The sequence below is a fragment of the Cydia pomonella genome, chromosome 6, assembly GCF_033807575.1.
Source record: "Cydia pomonella isolate Wapato2018A chromosome 6, ilCydPomo1, whole genome shotgun sequence".
NCBI lineage: Eukaryota > Metazoa > Arthropoda > Insecta > Lepidoptera > Tortricidae > Cydia > Cydia pomonella.
The window spans coordinates 15722844-15750480 of NC_084708.1; the positions used below are offsets into that span (position 1 = coordinate 15722844).

The window sequence follows — 27637 nt, forward strand, 5'->3', positions numbered from 1 at the left end:
CAATTGGTTCGAATTCGTGATTGACACAACTGAATCGTACATGAAAACTGGCTGTGTTTGTGCAGCTACGGTGACAGCTGGCTTAGACTCCATCTTTAGGAATATTATATCTATGAGTTTGTCAACTCGAAGCCGAGTCGTCTGTACTGTTTTATTTAAATCAGACAAGTCGACTCACCAATCGCTCGTCGCTAGTCCATTCCGTTACTTCCGATTCCATATCCATTCCATATTCCATTGAGCGGGTAGTCGCGTTGCGTGCTGGACACGTTTCTAAATTCGACTTTAATTATGCAACGATTTTCATTTATGTTATTATAGATTAAGAAGTAATCATTTTCTGAGATTATGTGTTAAGTGCAACTAATTGAAACTCATTCACATATAGTTGAGTTATTTTAATAAGAAGAAGTACAACAATGAAGTAACATTGTTTTCCGAATGTAGTCAGTGTGTTAGATAAACATCATTAGCAAACATGAGTTTCCTTTCTATATTCGGTGTGATTAAAAGAATAAACTTCAAGTTATTTCATACTGTGGCAAAGAAATGTGACGTTAGGTGTACTAGAGAGTTTTCAACGCGCGAATTGCTGAAGGAAGCATATTGTCGTACGAAATTGAAATGTCGATGTAAGTATCTTATTATAGAATTCCAAATTTAAACTTTTGATTGTCATAGCATATTGGACACATGTTTCTTATATTCGTGACAAGACGTAATATTCAGAACTCTCTTTTGTTTTGATTTTATATTGTTCAAATTTTTTTCGTTTCACCTTTTCTACGTATAAACAGAACAAAACACGCAAGGCAACAACAAAAAATAAAATATACCTATTGATTAACTTAATAACCTATGCAGTCTGAACTATATTTATTTACATGCGATTTGTCTCCTTTACATTACTGCTGATAACCAGAAGCATAAGTTAAGCAATTTTGTAAGTAATAAATGCTTCATGTTATAGCCAAGAAGCTGCCTCAAGATGTAAATCCACGGGGTGTGTTTGCCTGCAATGAACTGGATTTGTCAGAAGTGCAGGTGTATGGATTTGACTATGACTACACACTGGCACATTACAAACCTACCCTGGAGCATTTACTCTACAATCTTGGCAGAGATTTATTGCTGGAAAAATATAAGGTTAGAAGATAATTATATAGAGTTTAGGCTAATATACCAGTGCTAATATATGTAGGATATTGGTGCATACAGGTACCAAATACTACCTACAGTTAAGTGCAAAACTATCCCAATAATAGTAGATGTAGTGTAGGGACGCAGGACGCCCAGCCCGAAACAGGCGGGCTGTCAATCATGTGCTGTGTTCATTCAGTCCAATTCCCTGAAGTTGGAGCTGCAGGTTACAGTCCCTCTTCTTCTCAAAACTTCTTGTTTTCCTGCAGAACATAAGGGCATCTTTAAGTTTGGGATCATTTAGTTTGTTTTCTTTTAATAAGTCTCTACCAAATGTAATATTGCAATGCCGCATACATGATCTTAGAAATCTGCCTAACAAGGAATTGATTGGCATTTACTGGTTTTGTGTAATTTAGAATGAAAAACTGGATGATATGACATTTTTATTTTTCTAATTGTTTAAGTTATCCCTATGGCAACTTCAAATAGGAAAGCATACAAAATTAACACACTCAGCCTTTATAAAATTATCATGGAATTAATTATACACCAAAAAATTTGCCCCATTTACAGATGTAATGCATATTTATTTTTCATTGTATTTTCATAGAAACTTATGAATGTGTCTTGCTATTTCATTCAGTCTTGGTACAAAAAGTACTCACATTGGCTGAACTAGCATGACAAATACCAATGAAAATACAATGGAAAACAATTATGCACTTCATCTGTAAATGGGGAAAATTTTTGAAGTTGCCTTTTGTGATATATAGTTTGGTGCAAAATTGCACCAATATAAATAGCCACACAAAGTGCAAAGTGCCCAAAGTGGACTATAACTCTGCAATAACTACAAAAGTATATTCCTGATTCAAACAATTGATATCTGATTTTATAGAGACTGGTTTCCATAATTATGCCAGGTTCTCTATTTTAAGTTGCCATAAAAAGAAACTAAAATTATTGGATAATTACCACTTTGGAAGTGTCTCTCGCGCAAACTATTCAGTTTAGAAAAAAAATGATATTAGAAACCTCAATATCATTTTTGAAGACCTATCCATAGATACCCCACACATATGGGCTTGATGAAAAAAGATTTTTTGAGTTTCAGTTCTAAGTATGGGGAACCCCCAAAATTTATTGTTTTTTTTTTCTATTTTTGTGTGAAAATCTTAATGCGGTTCATAGAATACATCTACTTACCAAGTTTGAACAGTATAGCTCTTATAGTTTCGGAAAAAAGTGGCTGTGACATAATCGGACAGACATACGGACATGACGAATCTATAAGGGTTCCGTTTTTTGCCATTTGGTTACGGAACCCTAAAAACAAAGTAAATGCCAAGTATATCATTAAATAGAAATTTAAAGGAGTATTATTATGTATTAATCATTTACATAATACCCTTGATCAACATTAACTTCTCCATATTCTACAAGATGTTATTATAGGGACAGTTTTGCACCTAACTGTACCTATAGGTATGTTTAAGGAAATCTAAACAAATTCTTATTACATCATATACGTAGGTATTATGGTGCAAAATGTTGGGTTAGGCCACTTTAAAATGTATCACACAAATTTGGATAACTATACACATGCAAACTTGTGAGGGACATATTGTAAATTTATCTGTGGGTTTATATTAAATAACAGAACTTTTCTAAAGTTAAAGGTGCTTTTTGAAACATTTATTTGGGCTAAAATAGCTTGTACACACATGAGATACATTGGAGTGACCAAGCTGCATACAAATATCTGAACAAAACCTCTATTATAAAGATGTTAAAGTGCATTTTTAGATATTTTTGAGCACTTTGGGCGTTCCGTATCGGATGAAGATGGAAAGAAAATAAAATTTAATTTTTTTTTAGTATCCAGCAGAAATTTTGAAACTAGAGTATAAACCCAACTTTGCTGTAAGAGGTCTTCATTATGACATTGAAAAAGGCCTGCTACTGAAGTTAGATTCATTCCTTCAAATACAATTTGGAGCAGTTTACCGAGGCCTGACCCCCGTGTCTACAGAAGAGGTTCTCAAGATATACAAGAATAGGATTATTCCAATAGCTTATGTGGAAGGTGACATGAGGGCTCACAAAGTAAGTAATTTTTTAATATATTTATTTTTTTAATAAAAATACCCGTTTTCTACTTGAAGATACCTAGTAATTTTATATTAAATATTTTTAGAGAATGATCATCAGTATGCAGCCATGCTAATAAGCACTATAGAAAGTGTCAGAAATTACACAAAATTGAACGTTACCACTTGGAAAATAAACTTCAAAATAATTGTAAGAAAGATTACCTCTACCATACCATATTAGGTCTACCATCTATAGTTCGTGTCATCCACGATGACGCGTCGATTTGTCAAATCTAACTTTTAATGACATTACGAGCAAAGAGTAAAGTAAGTATGATTACGAGTCCAGGCATGCGTCTACGTTAATAACACGATCTATACATGCCTGTATTTTTGCGCATCAAATTACTTAGCGCGTTATGTAAATGACACCTCAATATCTTTTATTTGTATCTAATAGTGCCAGACCGGACCAGACCAAGTCAGCTTATCTCTTTCACTCATAGCTGCGTCTTTAACATGCGTATGACGAACCACCTTTCGCTGGATCGAACCTCTAGAAAGGCCTCATACTTAGGTAAATTACGATACCCTATTAGGGTGAGCAAAACAAAAGTAGACTGAATAGTGAATAGGTGCATCTAACAAAAGAAATTCCTAATCCTAAGAATGATTAGCATATCCATACCATATTATGATTATGATGAATGAAATGATGATTCTATTAATAACTTCATAAGCCACATGCGCAATACTTTACAAAATATAGATCCCAGTTGAAATGCTTATACATATGTAAGCATGTAGCATTCAATATGTGAAGGTTCATAGACACAGTGGAGCAATCAATGACACTTGTAAGCAATCATTCATTTGTGTTCACCCCTTGGGAGCTATTCTGCATTGTTTTTGATGGCTTGTGAAATTGCCATATTAATTCGACATTTGCCTTATGTTATATTTAGAGATGGGCCGAATATGGACCTTGCTCAATACGTATGTTCCGCTGAATATTCGGTTCGGTATGAGCTGGACTGATATTCGGTTGGGCTAAAACAAGTTCATTTGGTCCGCGGTCTGCCGTTATACGGGTAGTGTTTTCGGCTTCTGAAGATATACCACAAGTAAATGTACTCCTCAAATAGATGTAGGTATTCAATTTTTCAAATAATAGCTCGGATAACGCCCATATTTTGTATATTAGGTATTGTAAAATTAACTAGAAGAGATCTCTGGCAAAGATAAGTTTGCTTTCATACAAATTCATTATATTCTTTTTTTGGTTATTTAGGTAATTATTTTTTGCAATTGTATCATTGTTACTGCAGGATTGAATTTAGTCTATGCTAAAGTCCATACAAATGTTCATCATAAAATAATTAAATCCCACATTAAATGAAAAATTCCGGGTAAGGACCAAATTGATGCTTTTCAAACAGCAAAATCGTAGTCACAAACACAAGTTAAGATATGGTCGCCATGTCAAGTATTTACTTTTATTAAATAAAGTCGAATTGAGCCCCATGCCGTGCGACATGACACTGATGTATGATTGTAAATAACCGCTACTGCCTCCATGTTGGACAATCTTTCTATAAAACTGTAACAGCTTAGATAACATAATAGATAGTCTAATCTAGTAGACATTGATTACATGACATTGTACCTACAACCGATGTTTAAAGGATAGAAGATAGCATTGCAGATTCATCTTGATATTCTGCACCATTACGTCCATTACACATGTTATAGCTGTTGCATGGCACTCGCTGTATTGAAGCCTGTAGGTATTTCCTTATTACCTTAAATTTTCGTACACTCCTTAACAAAATTGGCCACTTTATATGAAAACTCTTTACAAAGTGACCTACGAGTTTTTGTGATAGATTTCGAAATTTATTAAGGGAAGGGTCAAAGGGAAGTATTTAAGGGAACTATTTCCCCGCAAAAATCTTCATTTTAAAAATATACTAGTGATATCGATTGCCTATATCACTAGCTATTTCTATTTCATACTACAATTATGTAATAGTAACAGTATACTTAAATTTAAGAAAAATTAGACATTCAAGTAACAACTCAATACCCAAACAATGTTTTTTCTTTTCTTATTCTATTAAAGAATAAATGGCTGCCCATACCCAGACGATATTAATCACGGTTTATTTAGGCAATGCCCGTCACCTTAATTAATCCAAAAGTACTTCTTCTTCTCTTCTTCTTTAGCCCTTCTCTACCCTTTGGGTGTAGGCCTCCTTCATTTTATGCCACTCGTCACGGTTCTGTGCGACCTGGGGCCACTTCTTCCCCGCAGTCCTTTTGATGTTGTCGTCCCAACGCATCTGGGGTCTACTTTGAGGACGTTCCTCCCCCCATGGTCGCCACTCCAGTAGACGTTTGCTCCACGAATCGGTTTTTCGTGCTATATGACCGGCCCATTATTCCCACAAAAGTACTATTAGATAGAATATAAAGAGATATAAAGAGTCTTTAACAGCTGCAACTTTAAAAATAATACACGATCATTTTGATACAAGCAGCAACTATTTGTTTACGTTTTCAGGCCAACAGGGCGAAGATGGTGCATTTAGCAGACTTGTTTTCCGTGCCAGAAATGGGACTGCTATGCAATGTGGCAGAATATTTTATTAGGAACCATATCGATTACCATCCTGAGATCCTCTTCTTAGACGTTAAGGTGAGTCATAAAAGCTACTAAATGTAAGCAACTAGTGTAAATAACTATAGTTTATATACTTTATATATATGTTTGGCCCATGATACTGTTAGTTTATATTACAAAATTAGTTTAATAGGTTAAGTTGTATAAAAACTGAGCGCATCTCGCCATCAAACGTAGCAGTTTGGCGAGAATAAAAATGTTTAGTAAGTAAGTTGTAAATTTGAATATATTAATAATAAAAAAAAACTATGTTTCTATAGTCGTTGCCGCCTTTTTCGCCCGATAAGTTTTGTTTTTTTTTTTTGTTTTCAGACTATATTTAAAAAAATATTCTGACAAATAATACACCGTAAGTGTTACTGGAGAGGTATCATTAAGAACCAAACAATTTTAGTCTCATGTTCCTCATATATCCCAAACACGACTAGCGGTCCTTAGCAGCGAACGTGTTAAGGGATAAATTTGGCGTATATTGAACTAAGAACGTCAACTTCTTTATTATCACCAGACATAGAAGTTTTCGTGGCAAAAACGAGTGTTTGAAAAAATTAAATATCGATAAATCTGTTATCGATAAATCAGTCATAGATTAATAATTAAGAGATGTAAATTCGCCGAAAAATTTGCTGTTAACTACCGAGAAATTTCAAGAATGGAATTAATTACAAATCTTACATAAATTGTTTATTACATTTATTTTGTACTTTAAAATAATAACATAAACCGTAGTATACAGTGCTAAAAGAATAGAAAAAAATAACGAATTAAGAATTATTTTGCTTAAAATTTAGTTTTTTCTTCGCAAGTGTGATGAAAAACTTTGTGTGTAACTACGGGGTTAAGAATATTGCAAACTCGGGTCTTTAATTCCCTCCAACCTGCAGCTGTCGGGAATGACCACCCTCGTTTCCAAAGTTTCACTAACCCCCTTCGTTGCACAATGTATGTACTATCGAAATACGTAATTCAGTTTTAAACAACCTTGACCCTTCGAGTAACAAAATTAAAATTAACTACGAAGTCGTGCACGTAACCAAATGTAATAGTAACCAAAAGTAGTTTTAAAAATGTAAACATTAAGGTACCTTTGTTCTATGCAATATAGCCTGAAAGCATTTCTGCAATAAAGTATATAAACCCTGATAAGAAACTACAATGACCTATTAAGACAGTTACAGGTGTAGGTAATGATTTATGTTACACTATAGACCTAATAATAGGATACGAGAGAAGTTAACGACTACAGTTTTATGATGCGATTAAAACATCCTGTCAACAAAAGGACCTGTAACGACGTCTTTTATATTCACGGTTGCACTTTTATATCAATAACGGCTTCATATTCAATAAACGGCGATAATAATTACTTGAAATGCATATTTCAGTTTCACATTCAATTGGAATTTTCAAATTAATTAAAAACAGTATTGAAATAACAATAAATGGAAACCAAATAACAGGCGGAAATATATTGCAATTCTTTATTAATATATTAAAATATTTGTACATAATTTTCAATCGTGGCTGAATGCCGAATAGGTTTGTGCCTTCGATGCCTCACCTGCCAAGAAATTACAAAATGGCGGACGACAGTTTGATATGTCACCGTATTTAAGAATTATTTTGCTTAAAATTTAGTTTTTTATTCGCAAGTATGATGAAAAACATTGTGTGTAACTTCGGGGGTAAGAATATTGCAAACTCGGGTCTTTAATTCCTTTCAGCCTGCGGCTGTCGGGAATTACCACCCTCGTAACCAAAATTTCACTCACCCCCCTCGTTGCACAATCTTATACCTTTAAACGAGCAATTCTTGTATATATATATATATATATATATATATTTCCGGGATCTCGGAAACGGCTCTAACGATTTTGCTAAAATTTGGTATATGGGGGTTTTTGGGGGTAAACAATCGATCTAGATTAGTCTTATGTTTGGGAAAACGCGTGTTTTCGAGTTTTCATGCGTTTTTCTTTCGACGCAGAATATGGTCGCTAATTTCGTGTTGCCGGCCACTGGCCGTCTGGTCCAGCGGGTTAAGACGCGGACTGCTAAACGAGTGTTACGGGTTCGAATCTCGCCCGGTTACTAACTTTTTTTTTAAATATATGTTCAAGTTTATATATAACTTTTTAATTTTTATTGTTTTAGACAAGTTTAATTTAGTAAAAAAATGTAGTTAAGATTATCACCTATACACCACTATATTACAATAAATAGTTATAACCGAGCAAAGCTCGGTCGCCCAGGTACTGTACTATTAATAGTGAAAGAGTTTGCTTGTCTCTCCGCCCTCTCACTTCACCTAAAATAAGTATAATTACTGTTTCCAGAACTCTGTACAAAGCTGTCACCCTATAATGCACAAGATAGTGGCACAAAATGTGGAAGAATACATCAGGCCCAACCCAGATCTGAGAAAGTACTTCCAGATGTTGCAGCAATCTGATAAGAAGTTGTTCCTGGTTACGAACAGTCCGTACCACTTTGTGTGAGTTGATTATAAGTTCTCTTCTCTAGACTGCAAATAAATGCTGAGTTCATTCCAAACATATTCCAAAACCATTTTTAAACAGCAATATTCCTGAAATATAAGAAAATGTATTGAATCTACAGTGCGTGGTTTTAATAATATTTCCAAATTGTAGGTACTCAAAACTCGAGCTAAAAGTTACATCTTGTTCTATGTACTGTAAATTAGTTACTGAATTGATCTCTAGATGTCGCTTTGTGAAATTCAAACTAGATAATTATGTATTTTCCTAAAACAATGGAGTCAAACAGTTTCCATGGTCAAGTCAAAGAGCATATGATCACTAGGTCAAGTCAGTAACCAAAAATGAAGTGACAGTGATACAGTGAAGTGAAGTAGTAGTAAAGTAACAGTGTTTAGTAACATTAAAGTTAACCTTAAAGTGCAGTGTTTAAGTGCGGATTTACAACAGTCAGGTGCTAACAATTACCGTGTTTTTGCGATTACCTGTCCGAGCTCTGTAAGACTTAAATGGTTCATAGAAAAATTAATCTATGAAAGATGAAGCTTTCATACATGATTCTCTCTATAATATGGGTATTAGCCCATGGAATCGGTACATTATACCTAACATCAAATGAGGTAGTTCTGTTTTTTTAATATGTTGTTTTTGATGTTCTGTGTTGGTAGTAATGTGATGGTAATAACAAATCCAAGTTTTCCACCTCGAAAGCCCTTGGGATCATTGTAAAGTATATGAAAATGCATTTAATTTTAGGACTTTTTCAGTTTTAGTAAATTTTTCCACCAAGAACCGGAGTTACGGCAAAAGTCACTATGCACACTTTCAAGATGATGAAATTTGCAATTAATTTACAATATGGCTTCTCAAAGGTTTGCAAAATTTTGAACTAACTGTAACTGCAAAAATGTTTGTGCCAGCAGTTGTGGTTGCAGGAAAGCAGCACTCAAATGCTTAGCTGTTTGCAACTACTGCAATGTTGAATCCTGCGAGAATATACCAGACCGGAGATGTGTGCCGACATTGAAAAACCATTCATTGATGATCCACCTTCCGATGACGATTTCGATCTGCCTGATCAGGTTGACGAAGAAATGCTACCACATACGCTGGCCGCAAAAGTAGTCCTGTGGATCCAAAGGACAAACCTGGTCCATCAAAGATATACTCGTACAAGAGATACTAGTTATAACAAGTTCCCTCACTGTACTGTATATTATACACAATGATCCGAAGGGCTTTCGAGGTGGAAAACTTGGATTTGCCCTTATTATTTCATCACTAAAAATATGTATAAAAACAGAACTACCTCATTTGATGTAAGGCAACACCTCTTTTTTGGTATGATTTCCATGTATTATATAGTAGCTCGTAAAAAACTTACCCCCTTATTCACAAACGTGTAACTAAAGATGCCGCTGATTATCGTTTGTCCCTTTCTATCATACCAATACGTCGGAAAGGGACAAACGATGATCAGCGGCATCGTAACTTTAGTACACGTTTATGAATAAGGGGGTTAGTGTACATGTATTTTGTAGACATTAAAAGTCACAACTAAACAACTTTATTAAACTATTGTACATGAATTATGCACTGAAATAGATGTGGTCGACCTTGGCTATTTTTTATAGTATAGGACATCTACTTCAGTTTATAAATTAAAAGTTGTTATTTTGCTATTTTGCTCTTTGTTGTTACTCTAATTTGACTAGTCTGACTAGAAGTATACTTTCGCAGTGAACGCAATGTATGTATTTGCATATAAAAATGGCATAACAGGTTTGTCACTGACGCCGAATGTTTCAAGAGTGTATTAATAAAATCATATATTCGCGAATATATGATTTTATTAATACAAAAGCATTTAGTCTGTCTGTCAGACTGTTATAGTTTCACGCTTGAATAACGACGTCAATAGATATGCGGTTAATTAGTTCTGGAAAAAAATGCTTTTTTTCCTGTTCTGTCAATGAACTTTTGAACTAAAGTTCTCCTTTTCATAGTAACGCGGGCATGGAAATGTTGGTGGGCCTGGACTGGCGAGAGTTCTTCGACGTGGTGATCGTGAACGCGAACAAGCCTAAGTTCTTCACGGAGGTGTCGCGCCCCATCCGCGTGTTCGACAAGAACGCCAACACGCACATCTGGGAGAAGGTCACTTCATTAGAGAAAGGAATAATTTATTATGAGGTAAGAATTCTCTTGGAATATTGGTGACCGCTTTTAAGTGTTCGATTGCATGGATTATGGAACTACAAAGCGAAAATTCATATGAATTCTTATGTATTGTTCTCATAACATAACGATAAAACACAAGTGTGGTAGCGTAGCATAAGTGGTGGTTGTGGCGGAAGGCTTTAAGTACAAAAAATATATATTTTTGTATTGTAGGGCACAGTGAAGCAGCTGCAAGACCTGACGGGCTGGAGCGGGCACCAGGTGCTGTACTTCGGCGACCACCCGTACAGCGACCTGGCCGACGTCACGCTGGAGCACGGCTGGCGCACCGGCGCCATCATCAACGAGCTCACGGTCAGTTCCCACACCCGTACAGCGACCTGGCCGACGTCACGCTGGAGCACGGCTGGCGCACCGGCGCCATCATCAACGAGCTCACGGTCAGTTCCCACACCCGTACAGCGACCTGGCCGACGTCACGCTGGAGCACGGCTGGCGCACCGGCGCCATCATCAACGAGCTCACGGTCAGTTCCCACACCCGTACAGCGACCTGGCCGACGTCACGCTGGAGCACGGCTGGCGCACCGGCGCCATCATCAACGAGCTCACGGTCAGTTCCCACACCCGTACAGCGACCTGGCCGACGTCACGCTGGAGCACGGCTGGCGCACCGGCGCCATCATCAACGAGCTCACGGTCAGTTCCCACACCCGTACAGCGACCTGGCCGACGTCACGCTGGAGCACGGCTGGCGCACCGGCGCCATCATCAACGAGCTCACGGTCAGTTCCCACACCCGTACAGCGACCTGGCCGACGTCACGCTGGAGCACGGCTGGCGCACCGGCGCCATCATCAACGAGCTCACGGTCAGTTCCCACACCCGTACAGCGACCTGGCCGACGTCACGCTGGAGCACGGCTGGCGCACCGGCGCCATCATCAACGAGCTCACGGTCAGTTCCCACACCCGTACAGCGACCTGGCCGACGTCACGCTGGAGCACGGCTGGCGCACCGGCGCCATCATCAACGAGCTCACGGTCAGTTCCCACACCCGTACAGCGACCTGGCCGACGTCACGCTGGAGCACGGCTGGCGCACCGGCGCCATCATCAACGAGCTCACGGTCAGTTCTCACACCCGTACAGCGACCTGGCCGACGTCACGCTGGAGCACGGCTGGCGCACCGGCGCCATCATCAACGAGCTCACGGTCAGTTCCCACACCCGTACAGCGACCTGGCCGACGTCACGCTGGAGCACGGCTGGCGCACCGGCGCCATCATCAACGAGCTCACGGTCAGTTCCCACACCCGTACAGCGACCTGGCCGACGTCACGCTGGAGCACGGCTGGCGCACCGGCGCCATCATCAACGAGCTCACGGTCAGTTCTCACACCCGTACAGCGACCTGCTCCATCATGCTCAGCACTAATCAGAATCAGAAATTCTTTATTTGGAAAATATTGCCACTACATTTAGGTCTTAGGTATACCGGGTGTGGCCTGTAACAGGAGCAAAAAATAGGCTGTACTCCTCAAACTGATCAACATTTGTTCAGCAACTTTTATTTTGATTTTTAGAATACTTTAAAGTTTATTCTAAGACGCAATGTATTGCGAATTTCGTTACGTTTAAAGCGTGACAATTAACGTCAGTTACAGTGATGACAGCGTACATTGAAGGTAATATTTAATTTGTATGAAAAATAGGAAGTCTAAAGAATTCAAAATTTTCAAAAATCGCTGGACATATGTTGGTAATTTGAGGAGTACAGCCTACAGTTAAATTTATTGCTCGTGTTACAGGCCACCCCGGTATACAGTTTGAACACTATGGTTTGCCGGTTGGCATATAAATGTCAAAGAGTCATCGTCATGCTCTTAACGCTATCCCGATTATAATCCAAAGATTCGACTATATACCAAGGGATTCTAGATGTCTGGAAACCTAGTCGCAAAAATTTTGCGAAGATACTCATTTTCACGAAAGACATTTGACCTTAAACTTCTTCGTCTTGATCGGATGAGTGTGATATCCTCATACTGAAGCTAGCTAAATTTAAAATGATATTTCTTTAAACATTTCTGTGTCAGATACAAGATAAGTAATAAGGACCCAAACCACAACTTATATTGCACAATTATATTGAATGAGCGAATATTGAATGGTACTAAATGGCTGAATAGTTCTGCCTTTAACTTTTAAAAAATAATCAAAGAGGGAAATTGTTTTTGATGTGAAGGGTTCGATTTGAGTGCTGGTAGATGCTTCAATTATGATTATTTTACCTGATTTCCTCGCATGTTTGGTGAAAAGCACTATATATGCCTCGGCAAGAACAGCAATTCGTGGATGAGTTTCGATTTTGTCGGACGACGCGAAGCGGCCTTTCCCGGCCTCTGCAATAATGTACTATTACCCCTTACTTCCCACCATCGGGATATCGGGGCAGCTATGATAATCAAAATTAATTTAATTTCTTCTTGCTTCAAAAATCATGGTCCTGTTTTGGACGGCAAATATCCACTTTTGTACGTTGCGGGCTTAGAGTTTCGGCCGGCTCTTTGAAGTGATTGCGTAATGTGTCTCAGCCGTAATAAGTTTTATATCTAGATATATATTTTATAACATGTATGCTAACTACTTTCCAGCACGAGATAAACACGCTGAACACGCAGGAGTTCAAGGAGAACGCGAACTGGCTGCAAATGCTCACGCAGCTCATCGAGGACCACCAGGACTACAAGGAGCCCGAGGCTGTTGAGGTTCTTGCGCAATGGATGGCGGAGAGGGACTTCCTGAGGTATGCTAAATTAAAAAAAAACCGGTCAAGAGCATGTCGGGCCATGCTCATTGTAAATTCTAGTTCCCTATTTTTTTCAAAATACCTAAAGTACCCTACAACCTGAGGTTGAAATGATAAGAAGGTTTTCCCCACTTTACGTGTACAGGAGGTCCCCAATATTTCGGCGTTTTTTATTCCCATGCCAAATTACAGCTTTCTATCGGGTGTTCCAGAAAGTATCAGCATAAATTTGCAATGCTGCCTTTTAGATTCGTAATACTAACTAGAAAAAAAGCTATATGAAACCGTCAGTTACTTATTTATCTATAATTATTTACATTCGTCGCAAAAGTTGTGTGCAAAATACGCGAAATACGGGGCATTTCTCCAGAAAAACGAACATATATTGTGCACAAATGGTGAACCATTCCTAGATAGCATTAATGATTGAGCAAAGCTATGACCGGACAGAGAGTTCCTAGTTGTCTACGGAACCCTAAAAACAAATATAGTCCGGTAAGTATTGCCATCACTAAAAAGGCGACAGCAAATTCTGATTATTGATCCTTTTTAGGGTTCCGTAGCCAAAAAACGGAACCCTTATAGATTCGTCATGTCCATCTGTCTGTCCGATTATATCACAGCCACTTTTTTCTTACGACGTGACGAAAACAATTGGTCAGACTCAAATTCAAAACTTGTCTGATTTGGTGACATTGCTGTTCACGAACTGTTTGTTTGTAATGTTTGAAAGGCTTCGTCATCTACTCATTGAGTCAACAACTGCCATAATTTACACGATTAAACCCATGTGCATGATGCTAGCATACGTGACAAAACGCTATACCGAAAGTGGCTTTCTCGCCACCTGAGTATGTAAATGTACCTATTTGATATTTAATTGTACGGTCGCGGAAATTGATTTTTTAGCAACTTGCGGTTCAAGTAAATTTGGCTGTACATACTTATGGTAAGAGCTGTCCATTGTAACGTGACACGTTAACTGCTAAAGAATCAATTTCCTCGACTGTACAACACAGTAAAAATATTGATATTTATCGCAACGCTTGAAAATAAAAATTTGTAACATATATCACTTCAAAATATTCGGAAATTCAGAGTATATGCATATCAGTATCACCCAGCGCTCTCATTGCTTGATGGTATTCTATTGTCAATGCTGTTGAGCAAATAAAATGTGGTGGATGTGGCTAGATTACATTTTTTGGCCAGTGATTTGCTCGTTGGTTAATATTTCTCAGCCTCCTAATCTTCGGTTTCACTGTACAGTCGCCATTAGATATATCGGAGCGGCCAAGGTGCTCACAAATATCTGAACACGCCTCCATTGTTAAGGCGTTAGAGTGCGTGTTCAGATATTTTTGAGCACATCGGCAGCTCCGATTTATCTGATGGCGACTATAAAAACTCGTTTTCGCACGTATTGTACAAAATAGCCACTCGTCTGGAATTGCTTACTTTTCCAACTTGTGTCACTTTCTATATGGAATTGCTGAATATGACTGAACATTTTATTTATAATATGTGCTGTAATGCATAATGTAATGCTACATACCTAAGCAATATCTTATATGGAAATGATATGAAATCTAAATTAATATATTGCAAAATCTATGCTCTGTTGATCATCCTAGATCATCTTGTAAGCTGTGTTTATTATATTATGCGAAAATACATTCATATAATTTATATAATTGTATGATATGCTAAATTATGCTAAATATACACGTCTAGTACTAAAATTTTTAATGAATTATTATAAACAGTCGACGTCAACTCTTTTGATTTGGTGTTGATTTTGTTACGCAAGTGACTGTAGTATATAACGCTTTATGTATACCTGTATTATTCTATCATGTTAATTTATTCAAAATTATTTATCTGTTCCCAATTGGCTATTAATATCAATAACGCTTGTGTGTTTGCCTTTCACGCTCTCGCATTGTAGGAAATGTTGTGACGGTTCCAGGAACGAAATCAAAGCAGTGTTCAACGCCCAGTTCGGCAGTGTGTTTCGGACTTACCACAACCCCACGTACTTCTCGAGGAGATTGTTCCGTTTCGCGGACATCTACACGTCTAATATAAGGAATCTGCTCAACTACTCATTAACGCATACGTTTTATCCTCGCCGCGGTGTTATGCCACACGAATATGGATCCTATTTCGTTTAGATTAAGTTAATAACTTGCGGTGTAAAGTCGGGCTTGAAGTTTAGGTCTATTTTACAGTAAAATAAAATGACCATTTTTAAAGTCAGTTCGAGAAATTACTACCTTATGGGCTCGACTACTGTATAATGTATATGTGACATTCTCAGGCAGAAGGTACCACTTCACTTGTTAATAATTTACATCGAAATTATGTTTTTATCCGGTACTTATTGTTACCGCCAAAGCTTACCTTTTACCTGATCACGACACACGTTTAATTGTACCGGGTGGGGCCTGTAACGGGAGCAAACGTTAAACTAGGCTGTTCTCCTCAAACTGACCAACATTTGCTCGGCGACTTTTAACAATAACTTGTGTTTTGATTTTTAGTACACTTTAAAGTTTATTCTAAGACGCAATGTGTTGCGTATTTTGTTGTTTAAAGCGTGACAACCAACGTCAATTACAATGATCCATCCATTGAAAATAATATTTAATTTGTATGAAAAATAGGAAGTATACAGACTTCATAATTTTTTAAAGTTTTTGAACAATAGTGTCATCGTTTGAGGAGTACAATCTATGTTTTAATTACTTGCTCGTGCTCGTATTATACGCCACACCCGATATACTTTATTTAAGAGAAACTGGCAAACAATCAGTGCAAATATGATGAATCTGTAAATATTTATAGTTATTCTAATTTGTAAATACACCGAATCTATTCGTTTTAGCAGTTTTAGAATATAAAATGTATAAACAATATTTTATCCATTTGTTAATGCTAGTTGAATTTTTTTTATTCTTTAACATATAGTTTATACAAGATTAAATATTGCATTTTAGAAGAACTATTTATGCTAGCAGCATTTTTGCTTATTTTTCGAATAAAATACACTAAAAGCAAATCGTGTCAAATATGTAAATACTTGTCAATATTGTTACATATCAACATTTTCTACCATTGCCGGTCTAGTCTAGTTACTTTCACATACTTTAGCTTTGGTAGGTGGATCTTGTCATTATCATATTTATCATTAACTCTTTAAATGCCAATGACAGTAAATTATTTTTTCTCAAACCTGGAATGAAATGTTGACATGACTTACTTGAAATTAGGTTCGGAAATACTACGTATCCGGTGCGATGAGTGAAGATGATAATTATGTAAAGGCATTTCACACAGCCTTACACACCTAGGCCCGTAGAGAAACCTTCTCTGAATGCCAAGGCCCAACGCCTTGGCATTCAACCATCACATAGTAGTAGATTCGTAATTTGTTTTTAGTTGTGTAAACCTACGAATAAAACAAATTTAATTTTTTTTTTCATTGTAAGTTTGAGAAAAGCACTATACAAATCTCGTCGAGAAACGGGGTTGCCGGCCGCGTATGCCTATCCTATCCCACCTCGCTACGCTCGGCCGTCTATATCTACTTGTCCTGCAACCCTTTGTTTCCCGGCCTCTATAGTAATGTACTATCAATCATTCCTATTGTTCCATTTTGAAAATGTTGTTAAATCAATGAACATAATGACAGTGTACATTACTTAGGTACTTTTAAGTTAACTGTGACGTATGTAACGTGGAGAATAGAAGGCATTTAAAAAGTTAATCATAGTCTTTTAGATTATTGTAGCTACGATAATCTACGTGTAATATTAAGCAAGTATGTAACTAATGTTTTCTAGTCAGAAGTATTTACTAGTGACTAGTGTTAAGTTCATGTTGTTTATATTTATTTCCTTTCGTTCCTTCATCAGTTTAACTATAAGGAATGGAATTGAAGTATTTTTAATATAATATAATCGTTCATACATTAAGGTTGACTAGGTATACTTCTTAGTACCTACGACGTCCCTTCTTTTCGACATTTGTATAGAAAAGTACTTTTGATCGGAATCGTCAAAATCGAATTAGAGGGTAGAGTAATTATAATCGTTTTGGACTTACCCTCAAAGGGATGTTAAAATTTCTAAGACAATGTTTTCCTTGAAGCGAAGTCAACTGGGTTGATGTCTCGTATTAGTAAACTCCTAAGTACATGTAAAATTTCATTGAAATCGTTGAAGCTTGTTTCGAGAACTCCTCTTCTTACTTATATATATTTTAATAATGTTCGTTAAATAGTATATAATGAACTTTTATATTCTCAATACCATGCGTATAATACCGAATGAATCAACCAATTTACTTTTTATTTAGTGAATTTAGACTTTTTTTCATGAGAGGAGATCTCTGTCCTGCCCAGCAGTGGGATGTATATACATAAGTTGATAATCACTAATCTAGCATTCAACGCATTTCTAGTGCAATATTCATAGTTGTTACTTATGAGAAAACCCTAAAGGGCCTTGAACATCACTGTTAAGTATTTTTGACTATTGTTTTTTGGATTATTATACTCTTCTTGTTTATTATACTTCGTGCGAATATTGTTGATGCATTTTGTAAGAAATTTCTTTTTTGTAAAGATATTTGTAACATTTTCAGGCAAAAGGTAGGATACAGTTGGTTTTCGATATAAATTGATACAGAATGCTTTATAAATACCGACAGCCAGTTTACCTTTTGCTTAAAAGTGGCACATTTGATGGTATAATTGTGAAAGATTACTTCACGCATAGGTGACCATAATGTTGTATACATAGAAGCATATTTATCAGCGCCTAGTGATCCATTAGAATATAATTATAATTATGTAAAATAAACTTTTAAAATGTGTTTATTACGTTAAGTTTTTGTAAATTAACGTCCTCCAAAATAGGTGATTGCAACTTCTAATTTCTTTTATCTACACACATATCATAAACCCTCTATGATGCCTTCAAAATCCGTAAATAATGGCCAACATTACGATAAACTGTTTTGTTACAATAAATGTCTTATCTGTGATAATGTAGTTATTGCTTCACAACTACATCAAAATCGATTTGGTTATGCATTCAAATTTGGAACATCTCTGAAAAAGAAAGCAATTCGTTTTGACCTCTATTCTAATATCAGTCGAGATGTCTTGTTCGAAATGAAATGTCAATTGCATACAATTTTGACATATCTCGCATGTTAGTTTGTATCGAATGATACGGAAATGGGCCCCCGACTCTAATTTGTCTCTGAATCAAAAAGAAAAAACTACATACGTGAAAAAAAAAATCATTTGCCGCCACTTGACGTACAGTTCATCTTTTAATTTGTTTTAAGTATAAAATGAATATGTTTTGTTGTTTTTAAGGTAACTATAGCAAAAATTTCGTGTAAAATAAGCGATAAAAATATTTCGGTGACGCCACCACATATCCGCGAGTTCCGCCAAGAGAGCAACAATTTGGCAACGATGCCCTAACGGAGGCTGTAATTTGGGTTAGTGAATATTTCATAGAAAGTTTATAATATGTGTGTAGATAAAATAGTGTATGTAACTGTACATTATAAGGCATTAAAACACTCGTGTGATCTTTTTAAGAAACTCACTTCCTTCGTTTGTATTTTAATGCCTTGTATTATGTAGCAGTCACATAAACTACTATTACTTTCTAATTAATTATGAGATGGGGAATATAAAAATAATGTATGACAATGTACGGCATGTGATATAAGACAGAGTTACATTTTATAAATATATTTGTAGTTCTTTCCTGTATTTATTAAATAAAAGTTGTGTTACAATTATTTATTGCTTGTTACTGGCAAATTGGATTTGCCAGACTATATAATTAATTATTCATTGTGATAGCTATTGTTGTTATGTTGTTATAAATTCCTCTTTCTATTATTCACAAAAGACAGCACATTTATTTGATTATATATTGATCATGAAATCCATCAACTTTAGTTGCCAAGTCCTCCTTACACAAGTTACTAGCAATATCAAGTCTGTGATAATGTCCGCGGACGCCCCTACTTTTACATCTAAATAAATAAATAAATAAATGTAATAAAGTAATAAGCTATTTTCTACTTAAGTCATGCATGCGTGAAGTTATCTGTTAAGGGGGCCTAGCCAAGACGACGTCGAGAGACGTTACAGTCGTTTGCGCCGTAACGAACGAGACGCATTTCTCTGTCTATCGCACTAATAATATGGAAGAGTGATAGAGAGACAGCATTTCGTTCGCTATGGCGCAGACGATTGTCATCGTGGCTAGGCCCCCAGTACTTTTGTTAGGTACTATAGCGTTAAGTACATCGTGCGGTTGACCAGAATTAAACCATAGATTCTGATGTTTAATGGGAATACCGGCTACTTTTGACGTAAATCCTATTTTCCAAAATGAACAAGTTTTAAAATATTTGTCTTTAGACAATCCCGCCCTAGACACAATAGGATGTCGTATGACTTCATTCATTTGTTGGGTATTGACAAACAAGTACATAGTGAACGATATTCATTTATTCATTTTTTTTTTCATATGTTGATGTTGCATCAACAAATAAAATCAGGTGTTAATAATTAATTAAACTTTATTTATTAACCTGTAGTTCCCATTACCGCCAGAAATAATGGTTAAAGTTGGTCGGGTTGTTTGCGCCCACGCTGAATGAAAGAATATTCCAAATTTTTCTATGGCTGTCGTAATATCATCATCATAGACTAGACTGTAAATGTATACGACATGTAAATGCGACTTAGTTTCTTTAAAGTGTGCCATAGGTATAGACAATAATGTATAACTGAGTCTCTGTCGTAAAGTTGAATTTATTATGAAGTCATCACGTCGTTTGTAATCAACAGTATCGCAATTAAAAACATATTGATATGAGATTTGTTTTATTTTAATTACTTTTGACTGAGTTTATCACGAGTTACCCAACCTGACCCTTAGATAGCAAACGTCATTCAATTGTATACCTTAATCTTATAAAATAAGGCATGTAATGGACTGAAGCGCGCCAGCGTTTACAGGGTTATTGGGGATAGATAACGAAATAAATCGCTTTAAAACATCCATAAATTATATTTGTAAACAGTTCTAGGTAAATAGTTTAATATTTCTTTAAGAGTATTATTGTCACATACACAACGTCCTTTTCGCTTAGCTATAGTTCATTTATATACTCAATTCTATAAACTTTGACTATCTTACGAGTATGAATTATAGCCGTTTGTGGAGTTTTGTCATTTCACTTGGGTATTATTTCTGAATCAAGTGAAATGCGACCTTAAGAGTATCTGAATAAAGACGAATCACATATTAGAAGACTGGGTACGCGGTGTCTATAAGCTTGACATTCTCAGACTTGAGCGTCTTGGTCTGAATGGTGAACTGCACGTTGTTGTAACGCAGTCGGCACTGTCCGTCTGGGCGAGCCATGAAGCAAAGGGTATACAGGGCCGTTTCGAGCTCGGGAGAGGTTCCCACGAACATGGTCACTTCAGGAGCATCTTTCGTTTCACTGAGGATGGAGTGCTGCTTCAGGATCAGTCCTTTCTGAAAGATTACAGGAGAAATATCAAAAAATGTTGAAAAATAGTTTTGTCACGGTACCGTTTCCGAGAATGACATCGGCAAAAGTAGAACTTTAATAAAGCGAGGCTTCGTTTAGTCGTCTGCTAAGAAGACAATCGTTAGAAAATTCCAATCCAAACTAAAATAATGTATGGAAATAGTCACGTGACTTTTCATCTTTCATCATCATACTTTCATCCTGATAAGTACACTTAAACTTTTGACGTTTGTATATGTACGATTGTCACCTTGGCACAGAATAAATAATAGTACAGAACACTGTACAACAGAACTGTTTAGGTATATCAAACGTGCCTAAAATGTTGCTGATTGTACATATTATAGGTATACGTATGTGTTATCAGCATTATAATCGTATGCTTCTGCAACTAGCTACGATGCAGTTTTTACTTGTGTTAGGTATATCTTTGCGACACCAATTTTGGTGCAGTAATTTACCCCTCTTGGCTAGGCCCCAAGAGTTATTAGGCGGGTTTGCTAGAAATACAGCCTACTCCATATTGCTATCGGCAAACGCAATATTTAATAATGACACAAAGAGTCATGATAATAAACAATAAATAATTGAATAGGTATCTACTTACTCCAGCCAAGTCAAGTTTGGAGACGTAGCCCAGGTAGTTGGCTTTGTGATCTTGTTCTCGCTTAGCGAAGAAGAGCCAGCTATGCAGACCTGGGAAAAGGGAACATGAATAGGTTATTATAACTACACGGAAATGGGTAAGTTTATATTAATATTAATTATCATTAAAGCTTTTCTTGCTGCCTAAATTTCTGCTGATTTATAAGGTACAGTACCGTCAAGGTATTAAAATCGTACATGGCGGGAAGAAGTTGATAACTCGAGACATAAAAGTGAAGAAATTTGAACCTTATGTAATTTTGTTTTAAGCTCAAATTTCTTCAATTTTATATCTCGAGTATCAACTTCTTCCTACCGTGTACCGATTTATATCAACACGAACTCACTGGAAAAATATATATACACACAAGCACACTAACACTACCTTAATGTGTGGGAATAAAACCTTATTGTATACATATTTTTAGCACTTTGTATGTGTCGATATTTAATACCTTGACTGTACTTTGCTCGTTATCTAAATAGTTGCAAAAACGTCAATTGTGTTCGATCGAGCGTAGACTGTATTTCTGCCTGTTGATATGACGAGCCCAACGGCCATATAAGTTCGTATATGTAGATAGGTATACAACACATTGCAGTAGGTACAATCAGCAACACTTTAACTGTCCATCGGTGGACCTTATGCCTTTTGTAATAAGGTCCACCGATGGATAGTTAACTGTGAGCGATGGTACAGCACAAAACCTTACCCATTATCTCTATCAGGTGTGTTCTCATTTATCCCTGGCACGTAACCGCCGCCCATACACGAAGCAGGAACTAATAGGAATTTTTTTTTATTCCCATCTGTCTCCGACCATGTGACCGCCGCCATACATAAGGCGGGGACAAATGGGAACGAGTTATATGAACCGCCTATTCCCATCCGTACTCGACAGGGACAAATGGGAATACACCTCAGATTATTGCAACAACACATACATCATACGTACCTAATACATCATTGGACTTGAGTTCGGCCATGAAGATGTTCTCGAAGGCACAACTGCACTTGCACAGGCCGGTCCAGTGGCGCGCGTACTTGGTGAACCAAATCTTCTTCAACAAGTTTACTTGTTCCTGGTATTCATTCAGCTGGGTCAAACCTGCGTTAACATTAAAGTTTTACAATAAAATCTTTAATAGAAAAAAAAACCGGATTCACAGAACAGGCCGCGTAGCCAACGTTACAATCGTTTACGCTCCGTAGCGTATCGTAGCTATCTCTCTCTCACTCTTCCATATTAGTGCGAATGAGACAGTTGCGTTTCGTTCGCCACGGAGCGTGAACGATATGCACGTTGGCTACGCGGGCAGAAATGCCATTTAAATTAGTGACAGCCATAGTGTATGTCATAATTAGCCTCAAGATTTTAAAAAATCTTTTATCTTAGAGGAGTTCCATCCTGGTCTTCTAAGCAGGTTCATTAATATTCACTGAAATGTAAATGCAAATGCCCGGTTTTGAGATCAAAACTAAAAAATCGCGCTAAGTATCTATGCTTATGAGAGTTCAGGTGTTCTTTCAATTCCTCATGGAATCTATCATCATAACAAGAGCTTGACAAAAATGTGTCTTGAAAACCTAACTTGCTTCACAAGCATAACGAAGAGAATAAATTGACGTGAACTATGACTTAAAATAAAACTGAAATAAAAATTATTTACGGAATGCGTCGAAATCGATCTATACTCGTAAGTATATACGTTCTTCCTAATCTCGAAGATCCATAAATTAGCGTTTACTTTGTTTCGTGCTCAGTGGACCATGTTCGCGTGATGAAAGATAAAACAAGCATACTTCACTTTCCGACAGTAGTTGACAATGTTGACGGAATGAAAGTGCCGGATGGTGCCGGGATGATCTTGTGTTAATCGTTTGGTAATCGCAACGGTAAAACGCCTTATGGTGAGCGATTTCTAGGACTGTTTCTCCATTACGCATGGGAACATTAGGCTGATTTCTCTATAGAAAATATTCCTCCTAACAATAGCCAACGTTCGGGGGACCCGTAGGTACTTCAGTCAATATTTTTTCAAAGTAAGTGCTGGAAAGGGCTGAAGACGGATGATGTGTTAACGTACTGTTGAGAATATTTTAACTGTACATTAGGTTCGCAAATAAGTAGGCGGAAGTATGCAGTACAGGCGCTGCGTTTATAATATAAAATGCACTAACCTTTGTTTACAAGGAAGGACATAAGACTCCTAATAGGTCCGGTCGCTAAAATAGTGTTGATGTAAGTGGTTTGCTCGGACTCTTCCTGCGAAATGACATCACTCATGTTAAGTTTCCTCAATTGGCGTGGTACTTGAAACTAGTAAACATACTTATACGGTGAAGACGTATAATACATGTTAATTGTAAAGTAAATTATACTCACATTAGGGGTGACGAACTCTGGCCTAATGACATTCTTGTGGTAGTTGTCGAAAAGAGCCACGAATGGTTTGATAGTTGGTCCGTTCCAAACGTTATCGTTAACAGCTAGGAGGCTGTAAACACATTGGAAATCAATACCTAAATTGTATACAATACAAAATGTCTAATGAAAGGCACAAAAGCGTTATGTTGAAGACTTACTTAGCAGGTGCCTTATCGTCCTTAGACATTGGGCTGGTTTGGCCCTGCAGGTTTACTTGGATGTAGTTGAATGCGTTGTTGATATCAGCGTTGAACATCTCTTCGCTGACTCGCAGTAAATCTTCGTCGGTCGTGGAGTCCTGCACTGTTTTGAGAAGGTCTTCATAGCTCTTTGTCTTGGCATAATCCACTACACCGCCGACAACAGTGCCGATTTGTTGGAGAGTATTTTGGGCGCTGTTTCCATCATTAGAAGTCGCTTGGTTTTTGATAAGATTGGGAAGGATATTGTTGAAGATTTGACCAGCGGCGGAAGCTAGGTCGTCGGCATGGCAGGCCGCCAGGCACAAAAGGAGGATTATCGCACACTTCATGTTGGTCCAGTACGTGGTGTCGAATACAGTCACGACGCACTAGTGATCTCTGAGCTGCGCCCGCTCCGCGCCGATGTGCGCGACCTCTGCGGTGACGTCATCCTGGGTTGTTCGTCGTAACGGTTATAGATCACTCCACTAGTTCAGTGTAAGTTCAACTACCGATTATACGTAGGTGTTACTAATCACGGGGTCATTTTATAATAGGGAGGTGCTGACAATTGGAATAAATATAACGATTTGTGAATAGATGTTGTGTGGAACATAACATAGCATTAGATACAGCATGTTATTGATACTCAACCCGCGGACTTCCAGTTTTGCGCCTTTTGCGGTGATTGCCCTGAATACCTAATGCGATGCTACTTCCACGTCCTCTTAAACAGCTTTGACCTTTAGTATTAAAATTGTGTTACTAAATAAATTGCTATTGATTGATTTAATTGCTTTAAATTGTGTGTATTGTGTGTCAATTCAATAACAACCCTGATGGCCCATCACATCTCTCTCGTGCTAATGACGTATTGAAACTGGATGGGAAACGTATTGGTTCGCACGCGCTTTGTTTGCAAAGGCGAGACTACGTTATCAAATGTATTAAGAGCATAACACGTTGAATGAAATGGATTTGTTTTTTTGTCGCTAAACGCATGCTGTTTATTGTAGAGTAGGTGGGTATCTAAGTATGCCGGCAAAATACGAATATGGATTTGGAATATTGGTTATAATTTCAGAAATATATATATACGTACACTTGGGTCAAACACATTTTAGAAAAAAGTTTACTTCTGTGGACAATACAATAAAATTTAACGACACTACTGGGTGAAATTTAAACCACTGTTCATACTCTGCGTAGTGATTTTATAGGACAACTTTTACTATGGGGCCAATGGCGAAATCCCAAACAAAATTTGGCTGTTCCATAGAATCAGCCAAATTCAGCCGGAATGTATGAAACAGCCAATTTTTTTTTCGCATTGGTCCGATAGTAAAAGTTGTTCAGTATGACCTATAAAGTCATTACGTAGAGTATGAACGATGGTTAAAATTTCACTCTGTATATCACGGTTTTCTTATTATAGCCTCAAGTACTGGAAGAATGTATCCCGCATGTAAGGGTGAAGCGGAAAAATTTACTTTTGATTTTCTTAACTTAGCGATGTCTACAGGAAACTCAGGAAAAACACCAACGAGTAAAGCATACTTTAAAATGTGTATGACCCTAAGTGGGTCATACGTACAATTTGTGAATGTCATACATCAAATTAGTATTTTATACAATCGTGATTCATTAATGACGAGCTTCTCGAACTACGGTACGAAATTGAAGCTTGATTATACGTATCACTATTGTAGTTATACAATACTTTTTCTACTATACAATCTAACAATGTGCATTCTCTAAATTTCTGGAAAGTTTAATGCGAAAATTTTCATGCAAGTTTCCACTTAGAAAGTTCCTGTTCAGATTAGGGATTATTACTTATTACTCAATGTTCTTAACTGTGTGTTTCATTGAATATTTCGTCACTCTTTGGCATCTATTTCAAACAAGTGTCATAAAAATCGAAATTAACTGTAAGATGGGTTGGCAATAAACGAGCAAAAAAAAGATTGTGAATTGAACAATTTTTAAAATTCTTGGCGCATTACTAATATACAACCTAATTAATTAATCAAAATTATTTTTGAGTAGAGTAGATAAAAAAAGGGTAAGTAGAACAAAATACGATAAAGTTTATTTGTGAAAAAGAAGCTCGTTGATGTCTTTTGTTGTTTCGTTTTGTCCTCTTTTTAGCGAGGCGACGTGCTTGGTCAACTTCAATATAATTCACTAAAGTGTTTCGTAATGAAGTCATTATTGTTGAGTCGGAAACCCATAGTGAAAAGTATGCGATATACTACTTACTGTGTACTTTGGTAGGTATACGAAGTCTTCATTCAACCATTGAAGTCGATGAGTAGAAAAAAGTAAATTAGGTCTTCTACTTTTTGTCTTGATTATGATAAGTTAAGGTATTGCCTCGGTTACCGCTATAGTTATGTATTAGATGCTTAAATACTTTCAAAACTTAAATCCCTCATCCCTACCCATCTCTAAAAGTACAGCCACAAACTTTCTTTACAAATAGGGTTCCATTGTTACCTTTAGCGTACGGAACCCTTAAGAGGAAATACAGCAAACTCAGATTTGAGAATTTTAGGCGAATATTTCCGTCGCGCTGAGGGGGGCGGCTACCAAAATTAGTGCGACCTGTCCTTGTCGCACTTAGGCGATAAATCCTGCGTTAAAAATCTCAGAAATCGAAGTTTTGTTATCGACATTTTCCTCCTCCAAAACAACAGATCGTAATGAAATATCTGTTTCCGCCTGTTTTGATGTTTGCGTTTATTGTTGCCGATTTTGTATGCTAGGCGTCTGATTACAGCACATTTATTTGGTCGTTTTTATCGCTGTTTGAAGTAAGTATCCTAGTTCTTATAATAACAAGAATATAAAAAAAGCCAAAGGTACAGACACAGTTACTGGTCATATTGAACTCATATAAAAATATTCATCTGGGGCCAAAATCCAGAGAAGAAAATGTCGAGAACGTTTGTAAGGAAAAATTACCACTTTCAAAGCATTTTAATAAATTAAGTAACTGAATATATACGCTATTTTACATTCAAGTCATGGTTAGCTGATAATTAGAGAGATTAGTTTAGAAACGAAGAATACTTATACGATTGAAAGTGGGCATCAGCCTGTATGGTTAATGGCAGTAATTATTTCCTCACACGTGCTAGGGCTTCGCAGGCGACGTAACTAGTTAAGAACTAAATGTAATAAAGGTACTTTAAAGGTGTTTAAAAAATGTTCTTAGTTTATTATGGGTGTTGGAATGAGATATTAGTCAACTGGACAAGAGCTATGTAAAGGAAAATATAACTTATAAGCTGCCTGGTCTAATTGGTAGAATAAGTCCAAAGTTTTATTTTTTATTGTATTGATAAAAATGTTTACATGACATTACA

General features: G+C 36.9%; 2 protein-coding genes across 2 annotated transcripts; one reads left to right on the forward strand and one right to left on the reverse strand.

The window, feature by feature from the left end:
- The first annotated feature begins 254 nt into the window (after positions 1-254).
- On the forward strand, positions 255-20327 carry LOC133519081 (5'-nucleotidase domain-containing protein 3). Its single transcript, XM_061852980.1, has 9 exons — positions 255-632; positions 971-1146; positions 3022-3249; positions 5800-5934; positions 8256-8413; positions 10424-10610; positions 10812-10952; positions 13254-13405; positions 15378-20327. The coding sequence occupies exons 1-9, from the start codon at positions 479-481 to the stop codon at positions 15580-15582; spliced, it is 1536 nt and encodes a 511-aa protein (XP_061708964.1). The 5' UTR covers positions 255-478; the 3' UTR covers positions 15583-20327.
- A 173-nt stretch (positions 20328-20500) lies between these two features.
- Positions 20501-24671, reverse strand: LOC133519083 (endoribonuclease CG2145-like). The gene is made up of 6 exons (XM_061852983.1): positions 24243-24671; positions 24043-24154; positions 23838-23922; positions 22612-22764; positions 21618-21706; positions 20501-20994 (listed from the first exon to the last, which is right to left on the reverse strand). Exons 1-6 carry the CDS (start codon positions 24614-24616, stop codon positions 20758-20760), a joined length of 1050 nt encoding a protein of 349 aa, XP_061708967.1. The 5' UTR covers positions 24617-24671; the 3' UTR covers positions 20501-20757.
- Positions 24672-27637: the final 2966 nt, after the last annotated feature.

Bases quoted from the DNA above. Each gene is read 5' to 3' on its own strand.
- LOC133519081 (XM_061852980.1), top strand. From the start codon at position 479: ATGAGTTTCCTTTCTATATTCGGTGTGATTAAAAGAATAAACTTCAAG. The intron at 633-970 runs GTAAGTATCTTA...TTCATGTTATAG, and splicing joins TACGAAATTGAAATGTCGAT to CCAAGAAGCTGCCTCAAGAT. The intron at 13,406-15,377 runs GTATGCTAAATT...TGACGGTTCCAG, and splicing joins GCGGAGAGGGACTTCCTGAG to GAACGAAATCAAAGCAGTGT.
- LOC133519083 (XM_061852983.1), bottom strand. From the start codon at position 24,616: ATGAAGTGTGCGATAATCCTCCTTTTGTGCCTGGCGGCCTGCCATGCC. The intron at 23,923-24,042 runs GTGAGTATAATT...GTCATTTCGCAG, and splicing joins CAGAGTTCGTCACCCCTAAT to GAAGAGTCCGAGCAAACCAC. The intron at 21,707-22,611 runs GTACGTATGATG...CCCTTTTCCCAG, and splicing joins CAAGTCCAATGATGTATTAG to GTCTGCATAGCTGGCTCTTC.